Source organism: Perissodus microlepis, chromosome 1, assembly GCF_051167445.1.
Source record: "Perissodus microlepis isolate ML-2025 ecotype Zambia chromosome 1, ASM5116744v1, whole genome shotgun sequence".
Taxonomy (NCBI): domain Eukaryota; kingdom Metazoa; phylum Chordata; class Actinopteri; order Cichliformes; family Cichlidae; genus Perissodus; species Perissodus microlepis.
The window spans coordinates 15,439,224-15,459,388 of record NC_140461.1 but is presented as its reverse complement, the minus strand read 5'-3'; the positions used below and the strand labels follow the sequence as shown (position 1 = coordinate 15,459,388).

The following is a 20,165-nucleotide window of genomic DNA, read 5'->3' as shown; positions in this document are numbered from 1 at the left end:
CTTTTACAGGTGCCATGTGCTGTAAAAGGCTCAGAAAAGTTTTCCATTAACAGTACTGATACATATCTCTGTTGTCTTCAGCCTTTAAAAAGTAAAAATACAAAAAAAAGATTATTTTATTTTTCATGAAGTTGAACGTATGAAAAATAATTAAAAGAAGGTAGAATGAATTTAGAGCCAACTTATTAGATATACAAAATATAACAGTTCCCGTAGTTCTAACCCTAGTCTATCAATGTCCTAAAAAGTGTCTAGAGACAGCTGTTGTTGCTGCAGTGACAATGTCACATCTGTTTGAAAAGACAGTTTATGAAAGTAGCAGGCTGATGGACTGAATCTCGAGAAAGAAGGCCGAGTGAATGAATGGCCTTCATTCTACTTAAATTATGGTCAAGCAGGTGTAGTGCACAAAAGGAGCAGCAGGTGTGTGTCCTTCTGTTGCGTTACTCAGCATTTTAAGGGGTAGAAGGCAAAACAAAAACAAGCTGAAGCAGTACATCACACTTATCTGCATCACAAACATTCAGTTTATTGTCTAAATGCTCGGTCACGCAGAACAAATACCTTCACCCGTGGGGGAGGTGGGTCAGAAACCAGAAACCTCCATTGTCAGTAAGACAAAGACACTGTGGGACAATAGACATGTCTTAACTGGAAGGAAGATAGCGTGGAAAAGGCAAAAAGACCATGTAACTTAAGATGAAATGGTACGATGGTGGGGCCAGGTTTCACAATGAACACACCCGAAACTCTGGCTGATTGGGACCCACACCCAGTTTCACACCTTGGCTCAGGCGATTAGAGGATCATCAGGGGGTCCTTTTGTCCCTCTGTGGGGGGATACTCCCACTAGGTTTATATCTGGGACTCTCCACCATTTGACCTTAGAACTGAAGAAGCTTCTCGGATGAGAGGTGAAACGTCTTCAAGTAACTTAAAGAAGTCCAGACGCTTTTCTTTGCAAGCTCCTTTGACTACGATGACCTGGATGACTGAGAACCTTCACAGACAAATGGTACGAATAATAAATAAATGTCCATCCCAAAGATTAATGTGGGGAAAGTGCACTCACATTGCAGTAAATGTGTGAAATATGGCCCGAGGGGTAGCAGTGTAATAACCCCCACTCCTCAAAATCTGATTCAGATTATGAGCCTGTGCTGCTATACTTCACTAAATTTCAAGTTGATGTAGATTTCAGGTTGGGGTTTTTTTTTTTTGTTTGTTTTTTTGTTAATAATTTCAGCCTTTAGCCATTTTTGATTCAGTTATCTAATGTGTGTCCCTTAACTTAGTCAGTATGACCCTGAGGGGAAAAGATATTACCCATTCCTGCTGAGCAGTATCCCGTGCCCACAGGAAACACTTCGTAATGTCCTTAACTTCCTGGTATGTCCCTGAGTTTAGAGAAGCAAAGAGCAATAAGTTTCCCTTGAATTTCCTCACAGCTAGCCGGCAGCAGTGACTAAAGTGGCACTTTACAGCAGTCTGAGTAATACCATAACTCATTCTCTTCCTAGCACAGAATGAAACTTTACAACTTCCTTTAGACAGTAAAGCTCAAATCCTCACGTCTCTCCTCTTAATTACCCCCTCCCTCTTCTTCCTCCATCACTGGGTTTGCCTCCAAGGCATCAGCAGGCCCGACCAATAGCAGGCCAGAGGATGTAGCAAAAGTTCTGTCTAGCCAATGAGCTTGCAGGCAGTGGGCGTGTCCTTTTCTGCGGCACTCCTGCCTCCCTCTCCCCCCCGAGTGTCTCTCTCTCTCTCTCTCTGCCTCCCACAGCCAAACTTGCTGTATCATTCATGCTTCCTGGCTTCAATCACATGCACAGAGAAGGAAGAGAGTTAGAGTCTTAGCCACACATGAAGGAGCTCCGGCTATTTTAAACCACACTGGACTAGACTCGGGATATCTTTATACCTCTTGCAGATTATATTTACGAAACAGGGGCAGAGAAAAGTCTGAGTTAACTTTCTTATCTTTGGAGTTTTTTAAATCCATCTGCAGGTTAAGGCGTGTGAGAGACTGAGAAAGCGTTTGAGTGAGTCTGTATGAGTGTGTGAGAGAGACAGAGCGAGAACAAGCAGCAGAATGATTGCGGCTCAGCTACTAGCCTATTACTTCACTGAGCTCAAGGATGACCAGGTTAAAAAGGTGAGTGTTTACCTCTTTCCTCCCTTTTTGATTCTGTTTGTTTGTCTTAGATACACGAAGAAGACGAGCTTATAAAAGATGAGAGAAGCACATGTGTTGTAGAGGTCACCGGGTTCACTAGGTATCTCCATCATAAGTTTTTCCACCACACTGGTACATTTCTTCGAGGAAGTGAAAGAAAGCTTCATCCTGTCGCGAGAACAGACCGATTTCTCGGACCCGTGTCATTTTCACAGACACGCGTTTTAAAGGGAATGACCCCGGCCTAGTGAGACGTGACAAACTGCACAGGAAGGGGTGTGTGCGTAGTAAAATGTAGTCACAACATGAGTAAGGTTTTTGCCGTGATATAAGATGTGAGGGGGTGTGGCAAAGTGCAAGAGAGGAAGTGAGCTGCAAGGATGAAAGGACGCATGAGCACAGGGATGAATGGGTAGAAGTTACTTCAGGGGTCACAGAGTTTCTATTATATTCTTGTTAAAAAGATACCCACACTTTAATTTCCCTTCAGTGGAGCCCGAAGGGGTTCGGTACGGCCCGATTGAGGAGGCGGAGGCCTTGAATCGGTTGAATTATTCATGGTGTGTTCAAGTGTCCCTATTTAAAAGTGATGAGTGATGTGATGTACACTTCAGGAAACTTAAAGAAGTCTGTCTGATCATTAGGACCAGATTTAGTTGTCCTCAGAGAGGTGTGTGTGAGAGAATGAGATCAAAAAGTTGATCTTTTCCAATCAGTTTCCAGCACCTCTTCATTGAATGCGCCATAAAATCTGGTCGCCATAGTTACGAAACAGTAAAACTTAGTCAGAGGAGGTTAAATTACTACCAGGCCCACTGGTGTCACAGTTTTTAGTCTTTGTGTCTAAATTTAAAATTGCCGTTTCTCGTCATGTGCTTAAATTTCACACGGCACGGTGTCCATCTAAGGTCGCTTGTCGTGTCACACACAAGCTGCAGATTCAGCATCAAATGTGCAAATGTGGGGAAGGAAAAAAAAGTCTTATCACACTTCCTTCTTCCATTCTCACTTTCCCATTCTTATTCGAGCTAATCTGTGTGGTCTGTTCACACGGGGCCCTGTCGTCTCCAGCTGTGCCTGCTGTGCTGCACCAAAGTCAGAGCGCAGTCTGTAAAGGTAAAAGACATGAATCAGCAGCAAGGATCTGATGTAATACAACACATCTCCCTCCCTTTTTACTCCTGCTCTCTTCCTCTCCCTGCTTCCCTAAAATAGACCAGCTTTGAACCATGTGACCACAGGTGGACAGCAGGAGGAGGCTTACACCCACACACACATACACAGACAGGCACACAACGCCAGCTATTTTGTAGCTTTTATAAGAGCAGGGTTTGTGTAGCACTTTCTCTAGTTGTGAAATTGTCAAACATGCAGTTCAATATTTGAGCAGCTATAATTAAACGTGTACACACAATCTAATCAGTAATGAGTTTCTAGATGACCTGTGGTTGCCAAAGAGACTCGATCAGCTGATTGTCTCTCCGGTCAACCCAATTCACTGCCGTGTCCTTGACTGTACGCTCCCGCTGCAGCTGGTAGGTCATCCAGAGTACATCGTGCGAGTACGTCTGTGTACACGGAGTTGCAAAAGGGAAGCTGCAGCAGGGGGCATTGTAGAGGATGGTATTTTTCCACATGGTGAGGATGCGTGCGCACAATTTCTTGTGTGCGCACACGTACACACAGTGGAGTCATGTTTCAATGCTTCCCTGAGCCACCTCGTGGTGAGGAGGAGAGCAAGGCATTGTTGAGAGAAGGAATGCAAACAAAAGGGAGAATGAGAAGGAGGGAGGGGGGGAAGCAGCGGCAGAGAGTGTGACCTCTTCCTGAAACTTGCACCGAGCTCTGGGCGGAGGCACAGAAAGCTGTTTTAGAGGTGTGTTGAAGGGCCTTTACAAACTCTTGCCTCCTGTCTCCTCAAAAAGGGAAACTGTACAAATAAGAAAATGAAGTTGGTCGTGAAATCTAAACAGTCTTAGTCATCACACACACCTATTTTCTCTACAAACAGCAGTGGAGATATTTTTTATTTATGAGCAATATTGTATCAGATAGTGTCCTGATACGATGAAATGCTTAGACATGAATTTTAGGTTAGTGTGAAGCAACTTTTTAATCCTCCTCCTTTGTAGCTGAGCATCAGGCAGGACAGCTGAGAACACATTGTTATTTAAGTAGAGGAGAGAATGCCCCCTATTCACTTAGCTAATTGGGCACATTGTTTTAAACAATGCAAGTAGGCTAGCCAACAGCAAACGTACAGCAAGGGTAGGTGGCAGAGAGTTTGAAACCTTGAAAATATGTTGTATGAATGCTTATGCAACTGTTGCTTTTACCGTTACAAAGTTCCTGCCAGCAGCAGTTAAAAAGAAAATATCTAGAAATCAGAACATGAGGAGATCCTCTGATGATAGGAGAAATAAGCAGTTGAAGCAGCACTGCGGGCTAACTGGCTGGGCTGCCAGCAGTTGGAAGATTAAATAGCTCAGAGCTGCAAACCTGAATGGATCTATTTACATCAGCTGACAGTCAGTGCAGTGCACAAGACCTGCACTAAATAAAGAAATGCTTTCATTTCTCCATTCACAAAAAGTAGACTCTAAATATCAGCTTACTGCAAGCTCTCTAATGGGTGAAAGATAACTTTAAGAAGACTCCCTCTATTGGCGAGCCTGCACTCTTTTGGCCTGTGCAGTTTTCATTATTAAAAAGTGCCACTTAGCTTTTCAGCAGTTATTCACGTTCTGAATATGATACTCAAGTGAAAATATCGGGTTAGATACTAAATAAACTGAAACAGACTGCGCAGACCACCTGAATCAGTACTGATCAGTAGAGTCTAGGACATGTGCAGTATACACACATGCATAGCGAAATGGATAAAAGATTAGCCGACTTCCAAAATTGGGTGCAAAGTTAAAGATTACACTTTTTCAAAACACTGTTGGCGAAATTAGGAACCGATTTCCATCACAATAACAAAAATGTCCTTAACCAAACGTTTGGCCCCCACTGCATGGACTTTCTTAAGGCCTTTTGTTGCAGCTAAAGTCTTTCATCTCTTGTTTGGGAGATTTTCCCGTGCTTCCTGATAAAGGCTTCTAGTTCTGTAAGATTTTGGGCCTGTCTTGTTATAGCTTGGAGGACTGTTCGAGCCCCACAAACCTTTAGGTTGTTCCTCTAGAGTGAGCCTGTTGTGAAATCTGAGGTACAGAAGCCATAAGCTTTTTAACTTTAGCTTATATTTGTCTTTTTAATAGATCTGTAATATGTAACTCCAGAAAATTGTAATAAAATTCATTATTCCATTTGTTGGAATAACATTTTTTGTTACTCCTCTACTCCTTGCTTAACAAAGAATTGCGTTTCATTTGTAACCTGCAATTATTTAAATTTTGCTGGCTCAGGGGAGGCCAGGGCTGCAGAGTCAGACTATTTAAAAGGCTTTGAAATATGATTCTCCTGTCCTTTCCTGAAGATGACTGTAAACAAGACATAACCCCAACAAGCTAGATGACAAGCGTGAAGCTGAAAAGAGGTCGAAAAGAATCCAAGATATTTAACTTCATGCCTTATGGAGATCAGCCATGAAGAACAAAGACATTTAAATAATATCAATATTTGTGTAATGCATGTAAACTGTATCAGTTCCATTTAGTTTAATTTAAAATCTCTAATCACCGTCTTATTTCTTCTGAGTATGAAAAGCAGAATGGAAGAAATGTTTGCATGCACGTGTAAATGTGTGTACGTGCACACTGTAAATGAAATAACAGATGTAGAGTTACAAAGGGAGGACGTTTGCAAGCAACAACATGTCACTGCTGTTAAACCGTCCCTTCTAACTAAGGACTACATTTGGGTGCAAAATACAACCCAGCACAGGTGTGGACTTGTTTTTGGTGTTATCCAACAAGTTTCCTGTGCCTGAATACTATTCGGGTTAGAGTATGCAATATATTCGGGTTAGAGGTTACATTTACTCAGCTGTGCCCTCCTGTCTGACAAGAGCTTGTGCACATAATGACCCTTTATTCCACACACTCCACATTAGGCCCCATACGATGAATGTAACACCTCAGTTAGACTACTTAACAGTTACTGCAGATAGGATGGTCACATACATGAGAATAGTACTATGGGTTGGAGATAAGCTTTTATATATTATTCATGCATGGCTGCAAGGTGAAACTAGCTGTTGGTCGCATCTACATAACAGTTGACTGACCATTTAAGCAGGTGAGAAAGACAAGTTGCCCTGGATTTGTGCCTTAGTTTCACCACACATGTTTTCTGTGATATAAAATCCATGTCAGTGGCCAACAGTTTTTCCTGTTTCACAGCAGACTGCCATTGTCATGTCACAAGGGCCAGATTTATAAAGGAAGTACAGTTAACACCCCTAAAAGAGGATGTTGCGACATTCCTGTGTGACAGATTTTACAATTTCTGATGCCTGTAAGCTGTCGCATTTCCCTGGCTTCACATTGCACTGTGAATTTGAATAATTACCAGCTACAGAAGCTTAGCCAACATTGTTGAGAGAGATCATTGCAAAATGTGACACTAGTGACGATACAAGAACAAACTGAAAGATGGGAGTTATGTCCATGCCTGCAGTATTTTTGAGTAGTAATCACAGACTGTGCATAAAAGCCACCCATTGGTTCCCGAACTCCACACTTTATTGGCTGCCGTGATTAAGTTAACATTTGCAAGCTTGGACAGCAGGCTGTATAATCTATAATCACTATTGAAGTAATGCACATTCATACCCTAGATACCTGCTATTTAGGGGTAAGTAACAGATGAATAAAATTTTACTTGTGAAAGTTTCAACTTCTTGGGTGGTCTCCATATGTCCATGTCTCTTCTCTGGCAGGTAATTAACTCAATTAAAACAAATTAAAATGCTCTGGATTCCTTCAATACCACAAATAGAGGTCCAGATCAATGAGGCCAGGCAAGACTGACTAGCTCCCTTTGTCAGCACACCTCTCAGTCAAAGCAGCCGTGGCCCCAACTTTTATGACCCCATCTACAATTCTTTAATTAGTTTTTCCTCCTTTGAAGCCTACTAGCGTTAATTAACCCTTTTCCTTTTTTTCTGGACTGAGTGGTTTCTGCCATATTTTAGTCCTGCTTCCACAACAAAATGACTGAGTGTGTATCAGAAATTAATGAGGATGATCTCTGCCTATGCAGCTTATTAGGAAAAACCGAGAAGAACCTATTCTGATGGTCGTCAAACCAAGTCTTTAACCACGTCTTTATATAATACCCATGGGGCAACATGTTGTTCATTATGTGCCATGTCTGTGTGACCATTAGGCATGACATCCACCCACGAGGCCTACTGTCGACTGAGGTCAAAATGATTGGGACTTTTACCCACAATTGAGAATATGTTCTGTTTTTGGTTTTTGAAACCACAAAAGCATCTCTTTGCTTCATCACAGTGTGTGATGTAACACTGGATTTCAGCAGATTGTTTAACGTGCTGTTCCTGAAGGGTCAGACAGTTCAGCCTTTGCACAGTTGCTAAAGTGGGAAGTTTCAATACGGAGACTTTAGAATTTCAAGACTTGATTTTTTAAGGCAATTTAAGACAACTTGCTCCTTTTCCTGGTAAGAATAATGTCTGACTGAATTCTCGGCATACCTCCTACTTTGCCTTATCACTGTCATTCGAGCAATAAAACCACAACCCTACCCTGCTGTGCAGTGTTGCCTTTTGCTAGGACTGAGTGACACACAGTGGACTTCCTTGTTTCACTGTGTCACCAAGGTGACCCTGTGCACACATTGCGATGACTCCGATCTGAGAAATTGATCTGATTATTTTGGAATAAAGCTATATAAGAAATCTTCATTACCGGTATATTATCCAGCTATAGGTTATCTAACATTTTATGATATCGAAGCAGGTTATCTTTATGCATGAGTCCAATCATTATGAGATAGGGAGTCATATTTACAATATCCTCATGCTTGGTCATTGTCACGTGTGTGTGTGTGTGTGTGTCAGTTAGAAGTGTATTTGTTGCAGACAGATGCTGCTTAATAGTTTAGATGGAAATAATTTCTATTTTTTGTTTGTCGTTATTTTCACTCTTAGATCGATAAGTACCTGTACTCCATGCGTTTCTCTGATGAGACGTTACTGGACATCACGCAGCGATTTCGCAAGGAGCTGGTCACAGGACTGGGTCGGGATACTAATGCCACTGCTACACTGAAGATGCTGCCAACATTTGTACGCTCGATCCCCGATGGATCAGGTTAGTCCATCTAAACCTGCTTTTATATCACTGTATCAGGGAACAGAAGCCAGTCTCCACAGGCAGTAAAGGCTTGGTAAAGTCCATGAGGTCATTTATATTTAGATCATATTTCTTCATGTTTGGTATGTGGAAGTGTAGAAAAGCTTTACAGCTCAGAAACAGGAACACTGACCTTAGAGTTGCAGATCCAGGAATATCCTTTTATTATGCAGGTCAGTAAAATTCAGAGAAAACCTTAATGGGACAGTGTTTTGTAGAGAGTGTGTTATGCAGGAGCAAGGTGACAGACGGTCCCTTATCTTTTACTTGCTGTACTTCTGGGAGCATCGGTCCAACGAAGACTGACTTTTGTTACTTATGCACAGTCATCATCATTAACAGCAAAGCTCTTTGAATGAACACAACATTTCTGCCTTGCAACAAGTCTACTGTAGTTTACAGTGTAAGAGCTGTGAGCCCTGACACACATTACACACACAAATCAGAGATTAGCACTAATCCTGCTGCCATTGTTGGAGAAGACATCACTGTGAAAGCTGGTCCTAAACTTACAGAAATGCACATGGAGTCAATTCGAGTTATATAACAAATTCAAGTAAATTAGTTACTGTTGCAGTTGCAGACGAGGTGTAATAGCTCAGCCAGTGTTGCTTTGTAGCACAGTTTTTTACTTATTTTAATTCACAAATAAATAATTTGTGAACAGGAATTTTAGTCCCTGTTTTTAAAGAGCGACAGCTTGATGTGTGATGATTTAAAGTGAACAGATTTCTACAGCACTTGTCTATTCAGGGTTGTGGGGGGTTTGAAGCCTATCCCAGGTGTCACAGGGTGAAAGTGCAGGTACTCCCTAGGTCACCAGTCTGTTTGGGCGCTGTTTCATCACCTGCTTTTTTAAAATGTGCACAGATATCACTGAACAGCTGTGGGGAAAAATAGGTACATGTAGTGGAAGATATTAGATGTTTGTTATTTTTGTCGTTTTTTTTTAAAATCAGGTCCAACAAAATCAGATTGACCCAGTTGTGTTAATTAAAGGGTACACCAAATGGGTCTGTTATTACCAACAGTGTCTCAGTCATGTAAGATAAAGAATAAAAAAAATTGTAGCTGTGTAGTTGAGCTCAAAATAAAAGCCAAGTTAAAAAAATGGGTGTGAACTGTCCGTTTCCTGCCTGTCCTGCAGCCAGTTTTTGCAAGCTTCATGTACTTTTAACGCCCCACGTGATCTCTCTTTATGTACTGTAAAAACAAAAAATTATTTTCAAAGAAGGATGAGACTAAGTAGTACTTTTTCACAGCCCATCAACAGCCTATTGACCTCTCACAAGCTTTTATTATGCAGGGCATTGTCAGGAGTTAGGATTTCACCAGCCGTATAATTGTTTCATTTACCTATGAAGAACCATGTCTGATAAGCTGTTGACCTTGTGAATATATGTCCTTGATCATAATGCCCCTGGTGGTGGTAATCATTAACCAATAAATATACAGGAAGCCACAGCAGGACAGACAGAGCAAAGTAAACCTGAGCTATTCATACACATGAACAAACATAGGCTCACAAGAAACAGTAGGAGTTTATAGATGGGAGCTTTTGAGCAAACATTAATCTTATAATCTGATTCTTTACCTCATCTTCCTTATAGGCCACTCTCACTGTATTTGTTTAAGCTTACAGATATTAGACATGCAGATGAGGCAGTGACATTGGACACATTCAATGCTTTCTGTAGGTAGAAGTCTCAAACATGTGTTGCCCCTTTCAGTGAATAAAATAGTCCTGAAATGCTCTGACTCGCTTTTTAGTGTTACAAGTGAGTTTTTCCTTTCCCACATCGCAAAGTGTTCGCTCTAGGAGGTCACTCGATTGTTGTTTTCTACAGTACTGCTGGATCTTTACCTCACAGACTGTTGTTATGAATTGATGTTCTGTAAATGAACCTGAACTGTACTGACGTTTTCTTCGCTCTTTCCCTCTCCCACTTTTGGTCTCTCCCTGTATTCCAACTCTTTCCATCGCAACAGAGAAAGGAGACTTCATTGCACTCGATTTGGGAGGCAGCAACTTCAGAATCCTCCGCGTCAAAGTGAGCCATGAGAAGAAACAGACTGTGCAGATGGAGAGTGAAATCTACGACACGCCCGAGGATATTATTCACGGCACTGGAACGAGAGTAGGTTTACAGAGAAATATACACATGTAAACAGCTTATTCTGAGCTCCACATGAGATAACTTCTCCCTCTTTCCACCTCCATTCCAGCTGTTTGACCATGTGGCAGAGTGTCTTGGTAACTTCATGGAAAAACACAACATCAAAGACAAGAAACTTCCAGTTGGTTTCACCTTCTCCTTCCCCTGCCAGCAGACCAAACTGGATGAGGTAAACTAAGCAGTCAACAAACTTCCCTCCACCCTTTTCCCGTAACAAGTCCTCACAGTTTGCAGACTCAGCCAAGAAAATAAACACTCAACAGAGACTTGAATCTCTTACTTTTTCCTCTGGCTTTCTTTGGTTGTCTCCAGGGCTTTCTGATAACATGGACTAAGCGTTTCAAGGCCAGTGGAGTGGAGGGGATGGATGTTGTCCAGCTGCTTAACAAAGCCATCAAGAAACGAGGGGTGAGTGTCTGCTGTCATCTCCCTTGGTACCACACTTTAGTTAATGTCATTTAAACTGGGATATAGTTTAACAAAAATGGTGCTAAAAGGCTCTCTTATGTATTTTGGCTTTTAAATATTTCAGGACTATGAGGCTGACATTATGGCAGTCGTAAATGACACTGTGGGAACAATGATGACCTGCGGCTTTGATGACCAGCGCTGTGAAGTCGGCATTATTATCGGTATTGCAGATTTACTGTCCATAAAAATAAAGAAGCAAAATAAAAATTAGATGCTTATATGGGAAAAATTAAAGACAAATGGATAATTGTAGCCAGTCTGTGTAAAATCGATGTAACTGTAGGCGTATGTGTTTTTGTGCTTTAGGTACAGGTACTAATGCATGCTACATGGAGGAGCTGCGTCACATTGACCTGGTGGAGGGAGACGAGGGCAGGATGTGCGTGAACACTGAGTGGGGAGCCTTCGGGGACGACGGCAGGCTGGAAGACATCAGGACTGAGTTTGACAGGGAGATAGACAGAGGCTCTCTCAACCCGGGCAGCCAGCTGTAAGTCAAACCAAAAGTATCACACCTTTCCTCACATCATAAAATTAATACTTAAACTGCTCCCAGTTAATTTACCAGAAAACCATGAGAAACCTGTAAACATCCCTTCAGCTGCTACAAACACAACTACCGGCAGCTGTGAAAGAGCAGCTATAGTGAGTAGTGATGCATTTCTGAACCTCAAGCTGAAATGTCTTTTCTGTGCATTAGATTTGAGAAGATGGTCAGTGGGATGTACATGGGGGAGCTGGTTCGCCTCATCCTGGTGAAGATGGCCAGAGAAGGCTTGCTGTTTGAGGGAAGGATCACCCCCGAGCTGCTCACTAAAGGAAAGATCGAGACCAAGCACATCTCAGCCATAGAGAAGTGAGTCACACCACAGTCTTAAACCGAGTAGACAAAAAAATTGAATGATTTTTAAATGAAATTGTAAATTTTTTTTTTTGTTTATCTCTTTTGTTTAGGAGTAAGGAAGGGTTGATCAAGGCGAGAGAGATTTTGAACAAACTGGGTTTGGAGCCATCAGCGGACGACTGCATTGCTGTGCAGCATGTGTGTATTGTTACTGAGAAAACACTTCAGTTATTTATTTATTTCTTTTTTTGTTTCAGAGAGGGAACTTAAATCAGGAAAATCATATAAGATTAAATTGTATAGTTAAGTAGTTAATTTGTAACTTTTAGTCTGTTTAAAATATTAAGATCCATGGAACAAATGAAATCAAATATTTAAGACGTTTCTTAATAATTTGGATGGTCTTGATGCATTTTTGCTTGTCTTCCCTCAGGTTTGTGCCATTGTGTCTTTCCGCTCCGCCAACCTTGTAGCTGCTACGCTGGCCGGCATCCTGATGAGGCTGAAGGAGAACAAAGGAGCGTCACGTCTCCGAACCACTGTAGGCATCGATGGGTCTCTCTACAAGATGCACCCACAGTAAGTGATAAGTTTAAAGACGAACCGTTTAGATTAGTGTTTACTTAAATGCTCTCTCGCTCTTTAGTTTTGTACTAGAATTGCCGTCCGGCATTTGGGAGTTAAATGTGTACCTATCGTCTTACTTTGATCTTAAGTAAAATGTGCAAAAAAGTTAAGCAGAATGTCATATGCGTTTCAGATATGCCCGTCGTCTTCACAAGACAGTCAGACGTTTGGTCCCGGACTGCGATGTTCGATTCCTCCTCTCGGAGAGCGGCAGTGGAAAGGGTGCTGCCATGGTGACCGCTGTGGCCTACAGACTTGCTGAACAATCGCGACAAATCGCCCAAATACTGTCCGAGTTTTCCCTGACAACTGAACAGCTGCTGGAGGTGAGAAAAGATGCTGCAGTGTTTGTTCTGCCGATTTGCGTTTCACAGTATTTAGACTCTGACAATAAAATATTAATTTTAGGTGAAGCAGAGAATGAAGATGGAGATCCAAAATGGCCTTTCAAAAAGCACACAGGACATTGCCACAGTCAAAATGCTGCCAACCTTTGTGCAAAGCACTCCTGACGGCACAGGTAACGCGCGCGCACACACACACACACACACACACACACTTCAGCATATGAAAATATCCAACTAGATAGTCAAAGGAGCTTGCAAAGAAAAGCGTCTGGACTTCTTTAAGTTGCTAGAAGACGTTTCACCTCTCATCCAAGAAGCTTCTTCAGTTCTAAGGTCAGATGTCCACAGTGGACATAGATGTAGATATAGATGTCATAGATGTCCACTGTGAGCGACCATCTTTGAACAGAGGCGGGGGTTTACGACACCAATTGTCTGCCATCTATAATCCAGTTTTGAGTTCCCTCCCCAGACGCCTTAACGCCCACTCACATCCTGGGCTATGTGACCTCAGGAAATCGCATGATAAGGTGGAGTCAGGTTTCACAATGAGCTCACCCGAAACCCTGGCTGATTGGGACCCACACCCGTTTTCACACCTTGGCTCATGTGATTAGAGGATCATCAGGGGGTCCTTTTGTCCCTCTTTGGGGGGAAACTCCCACAGGGTTTAAATCTAAGGTCAAATGACGGAGAGTCATTTGACCTTAGAACTGAAGAAGCTTCTCGGATGAGAGGTGAAACGTCTTCAAGCAACTTAAAGAAGTCCAGACGCTTTTCTTTGCAAGCTCCTTTGACTACGATGACCTGGATGAGTTCACCTTCACAGACATCTAACTAGATAGTTTGACCGCAGATCTGTTAGGGAAGAAGGAACCGTTGGCATCGCTACTTCACACCTTTTCTTTCTGCAACTCTTGCAGCTTTAACAAAAAAAAGATGTTTTTCTTAATAGAACAGCTCTGTACACACACAGCAACACACACGTACCCACATAACTGTATAAATATTATGGGAAACCTATCGCCATAAGATAAAAGATTATTCTGTTTATTCTGTTTTTCAAGCTTACATTGCCTATTAAGTCTTTTCCTAATAAGTTTGAATGTTTTGACCGCTGGTCATTTATCTTTCTCTTGTTTTGTTTATCTGTGTGTCCAGAACATGGTGATTTCCTGGCTTTAGATTTAGGAGGAACCAACTTCAGAGTTCTGTTGGTTAAAATTCGCTCTGGGAAGAGGAGATCAGTGGAGATGCACAACAAGATCTACGCTATTCCTCTCGAAGTGATGCAGGGCACAGGGGAGGAGGTGAGATAAACAGCCTGTAATCTAGAGTTAACGGTTTAAAATTATACCGGCAGGTAACTGTGACGAAAGGTCTGGTGAATATCTCCCCGTTAAATAGAGGGTAAAGATTAGGATGGTAGATGGGGGATGTGAGGCTTGTTGGTTTAAGAGATAAGTAAACCAGATAGAAGCTGGGAGGAAGGTCAAAAGTTTAGGGACAGACAATTAGAGAGGGACAATTAGAAAAGTTGACTGGCTTAGATTGGCATCGAGTTGACAATCTCTAAAACAGAGAACTTTAAACTTAACCCTTAAGCACCAGCTTAAGCTAATCCAGTCACCTTTGACTTCTTTTGTCTCACTCCTCTGGAAACAGGACAGGAGAGTGATATTTAACAGATGCTCTTTACAATAGGATAATTTTAACACCTTTACAGCCTGTGTAATGTATTTTAGTGTTATCGCATGTTTCTCAGTAATTCTCAGAGGTCCCATTATTCAAAGCAAGTGACCATTAATGAATCAGATTTGCCACGCAGATCATTTTAAATGTCTTTGAAATCATCTGTGTCCTAATATAACAATGCATTTCACACACAATGCATCGGATTAGTGCATGGGCAAAAAAAATAATACATTTAACCACAACACTCTAAACTGCATCATTCTTGAATTCCTCTAATTGAAATTATGAAGCATTTGGGATGTTAAACCACTAGTAAGTATCACAGTACATGCAGAGAGAGACTTTCCTCTGGTTTCTGTGATAAGGAGCAAATACGGCCTTATGGCGTAAAGTGCTTTGAGTCATCATTAAGACTAGTGATGTACTTTACAAATGCAATTTTTAATGTGTCACTTTTTTATTTTTCCAGTTGTTCGATCACATCGTGCACTGTATCAGTGACTTCCTGGACTACATGGGGATGAAGAATGCCCGTCTTCCTCTGGGCTTCACCTTCTCCTTCCCCTGCCGACAGACCAGCCTGGACGCTGTGAGTAATACTCCTGCTTCTTCGTCTTTTATGTACAGCCCTGTACTTTCTTCTATACTCTGAGAGTCTTAAACTGGCTGTATTGCAAACTAAAGCTGTGATTTATGCAGAACTTGTCCACCGTTAAGCAACATCAAGGGGGAAAAAAAGCCAAATAATATTTCATGAACTGATGCCTGAGCCATCCATGAAGTTGTCACATGATAAACTAAACTCGCGTGCGTCTGTGTACAGGGCATCTTGGTGACATGGACCAAAGGCTTCAAGGCGACAGACTGTGAAGGGGAAGATGTGGTGGGACTGTTGAGGGACGCCATTAAGAGGAGAGAGGTATGAGGATATGAGGAGCAGCATCACTCAGTACAACATGGAATCATGGTGTTTTTGTGGCACGTCATATTGTTTGTCTGGTCTGAAGGAATTTGATCTGGACGTGGTTGCTGTAGTGAATGATACAGTGGGAACCATGATGACCTGTGCCTATGAAGAACCCACCTGTGAAGTTGGTCTTATCGCCGGTTAGTTCACCTTAAAGTAACACTTGTTTTTATAAAATATTCAGCTTTTTTGTGTTATATCTATATAATGCGCCTCTCTGATTACAGGTACTGGCAGTAATGCGTGTTACATGGAAGAGATGAAGAACGTTGAGATGATTGAGGGCGATGAGGGACAGATGTGTGTCAACATGGAGTGGGGAGCTTTTGGAGACAACGGATGCCTGGACGACATCAGGACAGAGTACGACCGTTCTGTGGACGACTTCTCCCTAAACCCGGGGAAACAAAGGTGCCTCATACACACCATCCCATGCTTGAAAAGATACAGGGCATTCATTCATATCTTTGAGGTGCATGTAAATACCGTATATTTACGTTTCCTTTGTCTTTGCTTGAATTCTGCATTTTAGATATGAGAAAATGATCAGCGGCATGTACCTCGGTGAAATCGTGCGGAACATCCTCATCGACATGACCAAAAAAGGATTCCTGTTCAGAGGACAGATTTCTGAAACACTAAAGACCAGAAGCATCTTTGAAACAAAGTTCCTGTCACAGATAGAAAGGTAAACAATGAGCGCTATCTTTGTTTGCGTCTAATAAGAGTGTCAGTTCACCGTTCCACGAGATAAGAAGTCGTCTGGACAGGAGATAATACTCCATTAGCACCGCTTGCTATCGTACCACTGATTGTGTTGTCTATTTAATGATAAGATATTGCTCCTGTCTCCTTACTAAAGTTTCATTTGTCATCTTTTAATGACTTTCTGTTTGTATCTTTGTACAGTGACAGATTGGCTTTGCTGCAGGTGCGATCAATCCTGCAACACTTGGGCCTGGACAGCACCTGTGATGACAGTATCATAGTCAAAGAGGTAAAGAAGAGTTAGTTACTAATCAAAGTCTTAGACTTGCATTTGGACACTGAGAGAGAACCATAATACTATCTTGTTAGCCTTATTTTATGAAAGACTGTGACACAGGAGTAGGAGAGAAACTGAAACTTAGGCTGTATTTGTTCTCAGTTTGACTGATATGTACTTGTGTGGCTCAAAAAGCTGTTGCAATAATGATAAATGTCTTCTTTGTTAGGTTTGTGGAACAGTGTCACGTCGTGCAGCTCAGCTATGTGGCGCAGGAATGGCGGCAGTGGTCGATAAGATTAGAGAGAACCGTGGACTGGACCATTTGGACATCACCGTAGGGGTAGACGGGACCCTGTACAAATTACATCCACGGTAAGTTTAATCCATTTATTTATTTATTATTTCATATGTTAAAAATAATTCACTGGCAACTGAAGTGAAGAGGAATATGATGACCTCATAAGCTGCTGTGTTATGTCACCATTTTCACAAAAAAAGTATCTTTGTAGTTACAATAATTACGCAGCAGACAGACAAATAGAAACAATAGTAGGCTCATCGAGTTAGTAAGCTAAATAAGCTAAAAGTAAGCATTTGACATTAAATAGCAGTCGCAAGATAGCCAATGCAAAAATCCTTTATGATAAATGGATGATCCCGAAGTGTCAAAGTAGCATATTAACTAAAGCATACACATATAGCACAGAGAGTCTTGTGTCAAGTTGAGTCTTGCTTCAGTCCTGTTATAACTGCATATGAGATTCACTGCATGTGTTGCACAATGCAAGAGAAAAACCTCAGGTTAAGTAAATATTCTCTGCCCGTTTGTTCTTATGTCCAGTGTCACCACAAGAGCACTGGTTAGGAGACATAGTCATTAATAGGTCATTGGTTTGGACATGTTTTCGAACGAACGAATCAGTGACAAGTTGATTTATTGTGCCTTAACCCTTGAGCTGACACATAAGCTTTCCTTTATTTATAAGATGGTGGTGCAGATCCGATTTCAAACTGTCATTAACTCTCCAAATCCCGTGTGGAAAGTCTGTGTGATGGCTGATTGCATTGTTTTGTGAAACCAGTCCACATAATACTCCTGTGAATTCAAAGCTAGCAAGTAGCTATCTCCTGCACACCCCGAAACATCTCCACTGTGGTACTGCAGCTGATAGAAATGAGCTCCTGCTGTGTGCTAAAACTGAGGAAGCAAAACTGCAGGCAGTGTCCGTATCTGATTCTCTGATTTCTTTTTTGGATGTGTGAAAACAACTTTTATTTTATGCTAAGCTATGCAGAAAAGCCTGTTTCCCGGTTAGATAGTAGAGGCCTGGTTGTCTTACTTTTGTTTTTGACCATGATAAACATGTAACAACTGAGTTTTTTCCAGAATTTTTTTTTGGGGGGTGGGGGTCATTTTGGCGAGGAGATGGTAAACCATACCTTCGCTCCCTCTTGTGTCACTGTCACACCCATTAACCGTATCATCAGACTGGCTCTTTTTGCTTTTCTGTCTAACGTGTACATCCTCTGTCTCTGTGTAGCTTCTCCCTGATCATGCACCAGACGGTTAAAGAACTGGCTCCAAACTGTAATGTCAAGTTCTTGCTGTCAGAGGATGGAAGTGGAAAAGGAGCTGCACTCATCACAGCCGTGGGCTGCCGGCTAAGACAGGAGCTGAACAGCAAATAGAACATTTTCTGCATCTCACTGTTATCTCATCCCCTCTCCTGCCCCAGTTCTCAACCATTGTCTCCTTTCCTCCTAAATCAAACAAGACCAGTCGACATATCACACTCCGGTAGCTGCTTTAGTCTGTCTACGTGAGGCAGAGAAAAAGAGAGGTTTTCTCTCTGTTGTGGTTAGATTTATTAACAGCACCCAGTCTCTTAAGGATATTGCAAGTTTGCAATTTCTGTGGATAAAACACGCACAAGCAACCCTTTGACTTTTTTTTTTAATGCAGGACAGTCGCATGCCTGTAAACCCCCTTTGTCTCCATCTGAAGGAATTCTCTGGTAACTGCATTCTGTTACAAGTTGCAGGTCAGCACACCAGTTGCAGAGAAACATCGCAGATTGATTCTTGTAACTTGTTCAGTAGAAACAAAAACATAAAAACGCTCTTTTAGACCAAAGTCTGTGTGTCTGCTGTAGATTACGCGCGTATGTACAGGAAAGCATGAAAGGGATGCGATATATAAATGTGTACTGAGATGAAAGGGAATCTTTTTTTTTTCTTCTTTTCTTTTCTTTATTTTCTTTTATTTTTTTGCTTTTTTTTGGTATTTGATATCTTACCCACATAGAAAACAATGTTATAAATACATTGTTGTTATTTATTGTATTTTTATATATTGGGAGATGTTGAAGAAAAATGTTACTGTTGCAAAATATGATGCACACATAGGAAGCCAGCGAAGAAGTTCCCTCACATGGTACCTGTCCTGTATTTATGTGCTCAAGCATGACAGAAGAGGGACTTCTGCAGTGGCAGATTCAGAGAACCCAGTGGTGCTCAAAGTCAACACACACACGTCTTTTAGCATTTAAAGTTCATTCCATCCTGTTCTGTTTATGTTTCCTAAAAACATTTCTCCTCTGGTCCTCTCCGGCCCACCTGCAGTTGCTCCCTGCTCCACGGTTTGAGAACCACTGGTCTTATCTAAGAGAGCAGTATCTTTTTATTGTCTGTAGTGTAAATTATGTGTCCTGTGGTTGGTACCGGTCACAGCTGCTGTTAGTGTGTTCATTTCTTAAGAAGTCCTGGCTAACCTCATCACCATGATGATACCTTAACAGCTACTTAATTATGAAACAGAAATGTGGTGCTAACACGGATGTCAGGGGAATAACAACAGCAGCCATAGTGTGTATAAACTCATACGAACATTACAGAACTTTTAAAAGTTTTAACATGTTGGCCAATAATAAAAGCACGTACTCTACTTGCCCCTTTAATATTACCATGTGCTCCTAAAAGCTCAGGAGGGTGTCTAAGGTAACTACTGTCAGGCTCATTCATGTAGCATAACTTATGCAAATTGATATTTATTTTCATTGTGTTAAAAGCAAAAGGGGAAAAAAAAGTCTCAAAGTTACGACGGCTTAGATTCATTATGAAGCAATTAAAGAGCACAAGAAGAAAATATTCTATTGTAAGATCAGTGGTGCCCGTGGAGGACGGGATATGGTTGAGATGCACAAGTTTATTTTATTGCCACCTTTTTAAATATTCAAATGAATACCAGCTGAGCTAAAAGAATGTCCTTTCCTACCTTTTAGTCATATTGTATGATTAAAGAAGTCAGGTAGCTCCTTTACTCTGCCTTCAGATTGACCCCAGAATGTCCAGTCGCACACAAACGCTTGAATCTGTGTGATTCTGCTAACAAAGGATGTATCTGTCCCACATCGCCAATCAGTCACTTAATAAAGTCAAACCTGTGTAAACATGATGTCGTGGTTGGTTTGTTTTTGTTTGTGCATTGATGATTTAGCACTCACGTAGTTGTGAATCTCTTCAGTGGTGTTACAAATGTATTCAGTGT

The 20,165-nt window shown here is 41.5% G+C and overlaps 1 protein-coding gene across 1 annotated transcript; it reads left to right on the top strand.

Annotated features, from left to right (window-relative positions):
- Nucleotides 1–1,780: 1,780 nt before the first annotated feature.
- On the top strand, nucleotides 1,781–20,072 carry hk1 (hexokinase 1). Its single transcript, XM_084931802.1, has 21 exons — nucleotides 1,781–2,158; nucleotides 8,298–8,460; nucleotides 10,492–10,640; nucleotides 10,729–10,848; nucleotides 10,992–11,087; nucleotides 11,212–11,311; nucleotides 11,457–11,640; nucleotides 11,851–12,006; nucleotides 12,105–12,192; nucleotides 12,428–12,573; nucleotides 12,755–12,947; nucleotides 13,030–13,141; nucleotides 14,130–14,278; nucleotides 15,133–15,252; nucleotides 15,487–15,582; nucleotides 15,671–15,770; nucleotides 15,858–16,041; nucleotides 16,163–16,318; nucleotides 16,540–16,627; nucleotides 16,845–16,990; nucleotides 18,160–20,072. The coding sequence occupies exons 1-21, from the start codon at nucleotides 2,096–2,098 to the stop codon at nucleotides 18,305–18,307; spliced, it is 2,757 nt and encodes a 918-aa protein (XP_084787928.1). The 5' UTR covers nucleotides 1,781–2,095; the 3' UTR covers nucleotides 18,308–20,072.
- The last annotated feature ends 93 nt before the right edge of the window (nucleotides 20,073–20,165 follow it).

Coding starts and splice junctions, on each gene's coding strand:
- hk1 (XM_084931802.1), top strand. CDS start 2,096: ATGATTGCGGCTCAGCTACTAGCCTATTACTTCACTGAGCTCAAGGAT. Junction 10,641..10,728: donor TTCACGGCACTGGAACGAGA/GTAGGTTTACAG, acceptor CCTCCATTCCAG/CTGTTTGACCATGTGGCAGA. Junction 11,641..11,850: donor CTCAACCCGGGCAGCCAGCT/GTAAGTCAAACC, acceptor TCTGTGCATTAG/ATTTGAGAAGATGGTCAGTG.